Source organism: Chelon labrosus (assembly GCF_963514085.1).
Source record: "Chelon labrosus genome assembly, chromosome: 2".
Lineage (NCBI taxonomy): Eukaryota > Metazoa > Chordata > Actinopteri > Mugiliformes > Mugilidae > Chelon > Chelon labrosus.
In genome coordinates, this window is record NC_140338.1 from 4,127,587 (window position 1) to 4,138,279 (window position 10,693).

The 10,693-nt window shown below is 45.1% G+C and overlaps 2 protein-coding genes across 3 annotated transcripts in view; one reads left to right on the forward strand and one right to left on the reverse strand.

The window, feature by feature from the left end:
• LOC311496777 (uncharacterized protein) overlaps positions 1 to 5,018 on the forward strand; it is a 30,094-nt gene extending 25,076 nt beyond the window's left edge. For both annotated transcript variants that reach the window (XM_084556759.1, XM_084556758.1), the window contains 8 exons: positions 19 to 142; positions 233 to 323; positions 1,244 to 1,349; positions 1,426 to 1,499; positions 1,940 to 2,035; positions 2,128 to 2,244; positions 2,335 to 2,432; positions 3,166 to 5,018. In XM_084556759.1, the coding sequence (XP_084412885.1) occupies positions 19 to 142; positions 233 to 323; positions 1,244 to 1,349; positions 1,426 to 1,499; positions 1,940 to 2,035; positions 2,128 to 2,244; positions 2,335 to 2,432; positions 3,166 to 3,379 (920 nt within the window). In that variant the 3' untranslated portion in view covers positions 3,380 to 5,018. The remainder of the gene's footprint in view (positions 1 to 18; positions 143 to 232; positions 324 to 1,243; positions 1,350 to 1,425; positions 1,500 to 1,939; positions 2,036 to 2,127; positions 2,245 to 2,334; positions 2,433 to 3,165) is intronic.
• A 52-nt stretch (positions 5,019 to 5,070) lies between these two features.
• LOC311506545 (fibrinogen-like protein 1) lies at positions 5,071 to 8,694 on the reverse strand (the record flags this gene model as incomplete). Its single annotated transcript, XM_084570537.1, has 7 exons — positions 5,071 to 5,308; positions 5,417 to 5,595; positions 7,111 to 7,199; positions 7,279 to 7,376; positions 7,450 to 7,609; positions 7,769 to 7,937; positions 8,635 to 8,694. 7 exons carry the CDS (start codon positions 8,692 to 8,694, stop codon positions 5,101 to 5,103), a joined length of 963 nt encoding a protein of 320 aa, XP_084426663.1. The 3' UTR covers positions 5,071 to 5,100.
• Positions 8,695 to 10,693: the final 1,999 nt, after the last annotated feature.

The window sequence follows — 10,693 nt, forward strand, 5'->3', positions numbered from 1 at the left end:
TTTCCTGTTTCTGTGCAGTCACGTCGTCACAATGCTGCGAGCGTCTGCAGAAGGAGAAGGAGGAGGTGCGCGTCGGCTTGGAGGAAGCCCTGAAGAGGCTGCAGGAGCAGCACAAGGAGGACCTGGTGCAGCTGGAGGAAAGGTGAGGCGCTCGGCGCACGGACGCTGAGGCTGGGATTTAATCTGTGGTCGAGGGTTTCAATTCGTTTATTGTTTTTCTTCTTTGTTTCAGGTTGAGGAGTTTCTACCAAACGGAGTGGGACAAGGTCCACCAGACGTACCAGGAGGAGGCCGACAAGTACCGCGTCTTAATGGAGCAGCAGGTAAACATGTGGTTGGTGGTTGAACAAAGCTTATTGGGGAAGAATTACAGAGTTGAATACAACAGCTATCCGGCCGTCGTCATGGTTACATCTCTGATACAGTTTAATTCAATCCAGCCATCGTCATGGTTACATCGCTGATACAATTTGATTCAATCCGGCCGTCGTCATGGTTACATCTCTGACACTGATTCATTCCGGCCGTCGTCATGGTTACATCTCTGATACAGTTTGATTCAATCCAGCCGTTGTCATGGTTACATCTCTGATACAGTTTGATTCAATCCGGCCGTTGTCATGGTTACATCTCTGACACTTTGATTCATTCCGGCCGTTGTCATGGTTATATCTCTGATACAGTTTGATTCAATCCGGCCGTTGTCATGGTTACATCTCTGACACTTTGATTCATTCCGGCCGTTGTCATGGTTACATCTCTGACACTGATTCATTCCGGCCGTCGTCATGGTTACATCTCTGATACAGTTTGATTCATTACGGCCATCGTCATGGTTACATCTTTGACACTTTGATTCATTCCAGTCGTCGTCATGGTTACATCTCTGAAACTGATTCATTCCGGCTGTCGTCATGGTTACATCTCTGATACAGTTTGATTCGATCCAGCCGTCGTCATGGTTACATCTCTGATACAGTTTGATTCATTACGGCCGTCGTCATGGTTACATCTCTGACACTGATTCATTCCAGTCGTCGTCATGGTTACATCTCTGCCACTGTTTGATTCATTCCAGCCGTCGCCATGGTTACATCTCTGATACAGTTTGATTCAATCCAGCCGTCGTCATGGTTACATCTTTGACACTTTGATTCAATCCAGCCGTCGTCATGGTTACATCTCTGCCAGTTTGATTCGTGTTTGTGTGTTGATCTTCTGACGGAGCTCTGCTTCTCTTCAGGTGGAGCAGCTGAGGATCCGACAGGAAGCAGAGAGGAGGAACCAGGAAGTGAGTCACATCCAGGAGATGGAGTCTCTGAAACAGCAGCACGACGCCTCCATACAAGGTGGAGTAACCGACACTTTGAACATCAGCACTGGGTCTGTGTCGTCTGATGCTAACTGTGTCTCCTCTTCACTCAGAGCTGAGGAGGATCCAACAGACCGACCTGGAGGAGCTCCAGAAAACACTGACGGAGACGGAAACTACTCTCTCTGTAAGAGACAATGTCCCAGTTAGACTAAGTTAGGAGGAGGAGGTGGAGGAGACTGGTTAGGTGGAGGAGAAGAAGAAGAAGAGGGAGGAGGAGGAGAAGGGTTAGGAGGAGGAGGAGAAGAAAGAGAAAAGTTAGGAGGAAAAGGAGGAGAATTGTGAGGAGGAGAAGAAGACGAATGAGGAGGAGGAGGAGGAGAATAAGATGAGTTAGAAGGAGATTAAGAAGAAAGAGAGTTGGGGGGAGGAGAAGAAGGAGGAGAGGAAGAAGAGTTAAGTAGGAGGAGAATATAGAAAAGAGTTGGGGGGGAGGAGGAGGAGTTAGGGTGTATGATGTGCAGCTGATGATTTAATCGTCTTCATCATCTTCTCTGATGATGAAGATGTGGACGTTGACCGATGTTGAGTGATTGCTGATAGAGGAGTCTCTGTGTCTCTGACCAGGAGAAGATATCTGAGCTGGCAGCAGAGAAGGAGGATCTGAACGAGAAGCTGCGAGCCGAGGAGGAGAGGAGGCGCATACTCAGCGACAAGAATCTGGTAAAGAACTCTAGAGCCGTTTCAAGTTAAATTCGTCCACGCAGCGACGAAGCTAACGACGAAGCTAACGACGGCTGTGTTTGTTTGAGCAGAAGGACTCGCACACGGTTTACCTGGAGCAGGAGCTGGAGAGTCTGAAGGTGGTTCTGGAGATCAAGAACAACCAGCTGCACCAGAAGGAGAAGAGGCTCATGGAGATGGACAAACTGGTCGGCAGCATTAGTTTAAACCACCGTCAAACTGTCCAACTGTCCACGTGTTGTTTGTCTCATCGGTGACGTGACTGTTGGTGTTTTTAGGTGGAGGACAACGTGAAGCTGGAGGAGTGTCTGAAGAAGGTGCAGCAGGAGAACGAGGACTACAAGGCTAGGATGGACAAACACGCTGCCATCTCCAAGTAAGAACGACAGACAAGAGCTAGGAGGAGGAGGAGGAGGAGAAGAGGAAGAGTAGTTAGGAGGAGGAGGAGAGGAAGAGGAGGAGGAGAGGGAGGAGGAGGAGGAGGAGGAGAGGGAGGAGGAGGAGGAGGAGGAGAGGAAGAGGAGTGAGGTGGAAGAGAGGAGGAGGAGGAGGAGGAGAGGAAGAGGAGTTAGGAGGAGGAGGAGAGGAAAAGCAGTGAGGAGGAGGAGAGGAAGAGGAGTGAGGAGGAAGAGGAGTTAGGAGGAGGAGAAGAAGAAGAGCAGTGAGGAGGAGGAGGAGAGGATGAGGAGTTAGGAGGAGGAGAGGAAGAAGAGTGAGGAGGAGGAGGAGAGGATGAGGAGAGGATGAGGAGTTAGGAGGAGGAAAGGAAGAAGAGGAGGAGAGGAAGAGGATTTAGGAGGAGGAGAAGAGTTAGAAAGAGAGGAAGAAGAAGAAGAGGAGTTGGGAGGAGGAGAGGAAGAGGAGTGAGTTAGGGGGAGGAGAGGAACAGGAGTTAAGAGGAGGAGGAGGAGGAGAGGAAGAAGACTAGGGAGGTGGAGGAGAGGGGTAGAAGAAGATTTGGTGGGAGGAGAAGAAGATGAGGAGTTGGGGGAGGAGGGGAAGGAGGAGAAGAAGCACATTTCCGCTGCTGTAGTTTAAAGTCCAGGCGTCCCTTAAGGACGTCTCTGGTCTGTCCTCTGAGTCTCACAGCTCTCTGTCTCCCCCTGCAGGCAGCTGTCCAGCGAGCAGGCCATTCTCCAGCAGACTCTGCAGAAGGAGTCCAAGGTCAACAAGCGTCTGTCCATGGAGAACGAGGAGCTGCTGTGGAAGCTGCAGAACGGCGACCTGCTGGCGAGCCCCCGCCGCCTCTCGCCCACCTCGCCCTACGGCTCGCCCCGGAACTCCGCCTCCTTCCCCACAGCTGCGCCCTTATCTCCCAGATAACCCCCGAAAACATGGCCGCTCAACTCCTCGTCACCCGCCTCGGCCTCAGCGACGGAGCGCGACCCCCGGCCGGTCGTCTTGTTGGACGCGAATCCAACGATAGACTTGTACATAGTCGAATAAACGCTTATTTTTGAAAGCGAAGACGTTGCAGTGGCACCGATGCACTTAAGTCTGAGGACTGGCCTTTCTCTCAATCAGCCTGATTCTCCAACAAAGCTTTCTTCTTTTTCTGAAGAGAACTGAACACCAGGCACTCCTCCTCAGGGTCTGTAAATAGCGCCTCAGCCCCGCCGTGACTATCATTGCCTTTTACGTGTTTTTTTCCGTTATGATGTACAGTTTCAGTCGGACTCCGTTCTCGTCTCCTCTTCGGAGGTGGACGAGAACGAACCTTGGATTTCGTGGAAACGGTCTCGGAGTTTGTTTGGGTTTTTGGTGAATCATCAAGTGACGGGTACTCCGCGGCGGACCTGCGTGGATTGTTTTGCCTTTTTTTTCCCCCTTCATTTAGAGACGTTTGTGTGTTTTTTTTGTTTTTTTTTTCCAAAGAGCGAAGCTCAATCACTGACCTGCTTTGGACCTCCTGCAAGAAGAGGATGGACTTCCTGTCCTTCTGAGTACGAGCAGGGACTGAACTGAGTTACTGACCCTTTGATCCGAAGCTCCTCACAACCTCTACCTTAATCTGCTACGTGGAATGTAATCACCTTAGGATGTTTAAGCAAACTCACCATCTCAGAGCCAAATATGCAGTATATTTAACACATCATCATTCAGTGATGCTTAAAGGTTTTTGTGTCCTTCAGGATTTTCTACATTTCTGCATAAAAATGACTCAAAACTTCATCAGCTCCTGATCCAGTAGACAAAGAGAACCCAATCAAACACATGAAACAGAAATATTATATATCCTGGATTCATCAACATTAACATTAGCCAATGTGAGAGAGGCCTTTAGCTGTTTAGAAGTTCCCCTGGGTTCCTTTAGGACCTCTCAGACTATTATGGACCGATCTTGGTTGGGTTTCTTCAATCTGTCTGACTGTGGATTATTGGTGGGTTCCAAACTCTTAAAAGATGGTTTTAGAACCTTTTCCAGCCTGATGAGCAACAACAACTCTTTTTCTGAGCCCCTCAGAAAGCTCCTTTGTCCGTTGCCATCATACACTTCCGCAAACATGTGTTGAGAAGATCAGACTGAGACAAATCCCTGATTTATTTAAACTAAACCAGGAACTGAACCACACCTGAGCCTCATTATATTGAATTCTGAACACATGGACTCTGATTGGACTGATGTTTTGAGTCATTTTTATGAAGAAAATTCTGAAATACTTCTAAGCGTCACTGTAAATTTCTCATTAACAAGAGAATAAAACCCCCAAAAAACTCTCTGTAATCACCGTGTGCCCAAACAGAAACAAGACAAAAGCTGGAGACTGATTAGCTGATAGTTGTCTTCTCTTTGGGTCCCGTATAAATAAACCACAGAGACATCTCCCTGACTGATCCCAAAAAAAAAAACTTTGTGTGTTGTTTGTCCTGGAAAAAAAAAAAAAACCTCAGATGTACCCATAATGCCTCAGTGTACAATGTTCAGTTATTTTGGACACGGAATAAACACGATGCAACATCAGATTACGCAAAACTGTCGGTTTTTATTTAAAAAAAAAAATGGCAAAAAGAAATATTGTAAAAACTAAATGTGGTAACAGAGGTCAGACATGTTGGAGGTGAGTCGACGGTAACGGGCCGATGGCCGGAGGCGGCGGCGGCGGACGCTCAAGGTCGGAGGCTCGCACCATCATGACCACGGACTTGATGGAGTACCACCAGCCGTGCCACGTGTACCACACCACCCCGTCGTCGGCCATGGCTTTGTACGGCCCGTTGTAGTAATGACCGTTCAGGTTGCCGGCGTCGCACCTGCGAGGAAAAAGTTTTTAAAGAGTAAAACTGAAATAATTTATGACATGCACTTAAAATTCTTCTTCGTGGCTGAATAATAACTTTTAGACAAAGTGAAACAAGAACCTGCTGAACCACCACCCTGACTTGGTGTGTCTGATGCAGCGGACGTCGTCGCCGTCGTTGGGCTGGTCGTTCGGGTGGTCAAAGGTGCTGAACTTTACCCCGTCCGATCCCAAGACCGGACCGGTCCAGGCGTCCCCTGCATTCCCAGTGTACTCTCCCAGATGTAACTGGTACCGGTCCTTAGAGAGAGCAGAGAGTTAAATTCATCGCAGCATTAATTTGAAGTTATTGCCTTCTGATATTTAACTGATATATATTCAAACAGTGGACAGTGGAGTGGATAATGGATTAGCATTTACCATTTAACTAAAATTGTCCATAAATATAGTTCCTGTACTGAATCCTTCTTGCGTACAAGTCCAAATACAAATTAATACAGAAAACCATTCAGGTTGCAAGCTTTTGTTTTAAAATATGTTCAGTCTTTATGGTTTTTAAAGTTTTGTTTTGTTTTTACATATATAAGCTTCATAAATTGATCTAAAGCATAGACTGTATAAAGATGGACGACGGAACAGCTCCTCATAAGTGAAGCCAAAGCAAGTAGAGCTCCCCCTGGTGTCTGGCTGTAGTATATGTCATAAGCTCCACCCCCTTCATGTTAGTGGGCGGGACTTGGGCCAAACTAAAACACTAAAATACGCGTCAAATAATTTCTTTCAGGGATGTCATTTTAGGTAGTTAATATAATGTTGATATGTTTCGTTTTAGTTTGTTATTTGACGCTATAGAAACAGGATGTGATGTCACCGAGGCTACTAGTTGCCATGTCAACCGCTCCATAAAGTGAGACCACGAGAGTTGTAAAAAAAAATAAACTACTCCACTGTATAATTCAACATTTCCTTGTAACTAGTGGATATAGAGCAGAGCGTGGTATTAATTAAACAAAGACGCGAGTGAGTCTGCAGGAAGTGTGGGCGGGACATCGATATCGCGACTCCACGTGGCTCCACCCACGGATGGTACTGATCAGACTCTAGATCCAAACTCACAAGATGGCGCCAAACGTGTCCCTGGAAAAATACCGTCAGTTTGGCCAATGCAAGGAAGAGGGGACATGTAGTCCATATTTATATACAGTCTATGTTCTAAAGTGAGACGACGTATAAAATAGCTGCCAAAATTAATGTTTTGTTAGTAGCAGTTTCATTCAGCGACTTTTCATCGTCTAAAACTATGGAGGGAAGAGAAAAGAGTCAAGGGGGATGTTATACAGCATAAAGTGGAGATAGTTACAGAGTCACAAAATAAATCATTAGTTGGATAAGTAGAGGAATGGGTTAAAAGATGTGGAACTGGTGAACATGGGAAGGAGAACAAGGAGACGTCCTTGCAGTTGTTTTTGGTAGTGGAGGTCGTACAAGCCTATATAGTCTAAATAAGACTGTTGTGGGAAAATTAGAGAACAAGGTTACAGACGCAGTGGTAAAAATCTGATTTGTCTGTGGAGGTTCTCAGCCATCCAAGTCGTTATGTATCAGGAAAAAAAACTTGTAGAGTTTCTGGAGGATGATTTGCTGCTTGGATGACGATGAAACGTCTTCTGGAAACTCTACGTCTAAGTCCAGTTTTGCCAGTTTGTTGTTGTTTGGATTTTAAATCAGATTATTGATTTGATGCAGTTTGGAGTCTTTGCTTAAAAACCACAACAATTCTGCTTCAGTTCAGAAAAATAAATAACACAGTTTCACCTTTTCATCGTCCACCTTGAAGTTCTTGTACTCTGCGTATCGCTGGTTACCCTCAAAGTCCTCCATGTCGACGCGCAGGTCGTAGTTTCCTGTAAGATGAGCGAGTTACTTCAAGTGACCACGTCGTAATGTGTTTGACAGACCGTCCAAACGCTCGGGCGCACTCACCTTGCGAGGTCAGGTGGTGCAGAGGTTCGTTGCCCAGCCAGAATTCTCCGTCGGGGGAGAAGAGGTCACCGAACCCGTGCTTGTACTCCACCCACGCCCTGCACAAACACAGCACAAACGCTGAGGGTCGAAGCGTCCACAGAGCAGATCCCAGAGTGTTTCGACACGCACCTGTCGAAGCTCTCCTTGCCGTCTCTCCTCCTCTGGAAGACGGTCCACCCTCCTCCGTTGTTCATGTCGCAGTAGACGCTCAGGGCGGTGGGAGAGCCGTCCGGGCGGATCACGTAGAGCCCGTCGGCCACGTTTCCATCTGCAAAGACCTCGGTGCAGTCTGCACTCAACAAAACACGGGACGTAGAACCCAAGAGAAACAAAGACATGTTAGATAGCTCCTCCCGCTGCTATCTCACCTGTACCTGACTCTGGGAGGACAGGTGGTGTAGCTGTCCTGCAGACTATGGACTGGATTCAAATGAAGTACAGGCCCTACCTCTGTAGAGGTTATCGGGGCCCAGGTATGCGTTGGGTAGATGTTGCAGCTGCTGGACCTGGCTGCTGTGGAGCTCCAGGATGTAGCGGTTCTGATCGTCGATCACGTTCTTCAGACCCCGGATCTCCGCCTCCAGGTGAACCACCTTCTCCTCACAGGGCAGGGGGGCCTGGACGGAAACAGAACGACACCTTAAAGCTGGAAAACAGTCAAGAACTCACCCGAGGAAGCAAGTGGGGCTAGAGAGCTTTTCAGGAGAAGAACCTCAGAGCAGACGTGAGGCACGGTGGTGCAAATGTTCTGGATTTGGTTTGTTTGTCGGCCTCGATAAAGTAAAGTCTCGATGAAGGACCGACTATAAAGAAGATACAAAACTCAGGTCAGCAAGACCCACAAACAAGCAACAGCTGAAGACAGCTGCAGGGAAGGAGGAAACCCAGAGTTAAGTGACGTCCGTGGGGTCCCAGACTTCAGGCAGTCACTGCCCGCAAAGGGTTCTCAGCGAAGTATTAAAAATGAAAATCGTTTAATTTGTATAAAAACAGGTTGCGATTCCTAAATGTCTGATGGGATATTTTTGTTCAAACCCTTGAGTTAAACCTCACTTCCACTGCATCTCAATTGTTTCCTTTCATATCCATTGTGGTGGCATGAAAAGCCCAAATCATGGAGACTGTGTCACTGTCCAGATATTTCTGGGCCTCACTGTACATACATAAAAACCTGTCCTACAGCATGTTAGAGGATTTTATATAATTATTCTTAAATAGATTGAGGACTTCCAATCATCTGTTAATCTCACAGGCAGTTATCTCAGAACTATCAACATGTAATGATTGATGATGATGATGATGAAAGTTTCTTACCGCCACAGAAGAAGCCGCCAGCTGGAGAAGGAAGAACACTGTTGTCCTCAGAGTGTCCATTATCAGTGAGCTGATGGGCAATGACTGAATCAACCTGCCTCTTACTTTGTCTTTATAGTCTCCACTGGACCGACTCCCTGTCTCGCTGCTCGACCTGAGGCCGCCATCTAGTGGTTGGAGTGTGACCTCTCCAGTGTCTGTAAACCACAGCAGGTCTGACAACTGAAACAGCTGATTACAGCGTGAATGAACAATAAATGTCACGGTCAAGATGCCTACAAAATGCATTTTTACGTATTTTCCTCATCATTGGATTTACAGTGTTGGTATGTTAATTAGGTGGGCGGTGCTGACTTCACCACAGAGCATGATTGTCAGATGACCAAATCTGCCTCCTGGTCAGAATTTAATATATATATTTTTTTCCCACAGGGAGGTGTTTGGTGGTTTACATGGTTGTTTTTATTTGATATTTAATATATATATATTAAATCTTTAGTGGGCGGGGCTTAGCTGGAGCCAAAACAATCCACAGGAATTGGAGATGGCATTTACAACTATCACATATGTGCGTTCCATGATCCACAAATAGTGGCCGGAGTGCGCGTAGTAAATCAGTAAATATGAATAATAGCAGCAACAATAACGCACAAAAAGTAATGGCCCATATCCAGAGCCACCAGTCTCCTGTCCTGTCTGCTGACGCAAAGTTCCAGATTGTAGATTGAATCATTAAATTATAAATAAACAAGGATGAACAAAACATTGAGCAGGTGTGACAGACCTCATTCATTTAATTGGCAGTGAGTCGGAGACGTTTGTCTCAGTGAGGGACAGGAGGACACTGAACAAACTGCTCTCCATCATGGACAATCCATCTCATCCACTCCACCAGACAATAGAGGGACAGTGGACCTCATTCTCCAACAGACTCCCACAGTGAATGCTACAGGACATTTTGTTTTAATTTTATTTTTCTGATATTTTATTTTTATTTTGTTTTATATTGTTTTACATATTTTCATGATATGCAGACAATGTCTAAAATGTTATATGTAAAAGTAATCCTAGTCTTATATATATATTCTAGTACGTTTGTATACTAGAGTCTAGCTGGATAATCACCATGGCAACTGCCATACCAACACACACGGGTTCAGTGTTAATTTTGACAGCAAATTTTAATTTAGTTTTAGTCATAGTCTTTTGACTAAACTATTTTAGTTTTAGTCTAGTTTTAGTTGACTAAAAATCATTGGATTTTAGTCAACTAAATACATAGTAATTTTAGTTGGCTAAAATATAAAGTTTTAACGGTAATCCATGTTTTTTAGATTAACTTGTATTTCTGAAGATACAATAAAAACACTCTGTCATTACCATGTCTGTCTACCTCTGCTACATGTGGTGACTGTGATTTTCATTCATTTTTTCCCATTTGTAGCTCTCATATTTATAAAAAAAAAGCTCTCATATTTATAAAAAAACAAAACAAAAAAAAACCTTCTACTTCTACTGGTCACTTTATATTTTTAACAGGTCACTTTATATTTTAACATAGTTTATAGTTATATAAAACATTTTAATTCTAGTCACTTTCTATTTTTTATATAGCTTTTGTATTGTATGTTCAGTGTATGTTACTGCTACTGGATGCTTGAATTTCCCTCGGGATTAATAAAGTATCTATCTATCTATCTATCTATCTATCTAAAAACATCTGTTATGGAATGGTATTAATGTTTAAATGTGCAATGCTTATTGGCCTAGATTTCACTCATTCCATTTGAACAAACTGCAATGGCTAACATGCTAACATGCTGAGCTACAGCTCGTTAACGTAACCAGAGTTGCTAGTTATTGCACCTAAACCAAATTCAATTTGGGCCTCAGTTGTATTTGCACTTGATAAACCAAAACTAGCGAAGGTAGCAACTCTTAACAAACTTAAAACACTGAACAGCACACAGTAGTAGATACCGTAGACAGCCATGACATGCATTTTGGAGCTAACGAGCTAACTAGCTTACCTTCGTATGGATTTCAGGATAACTCGCTT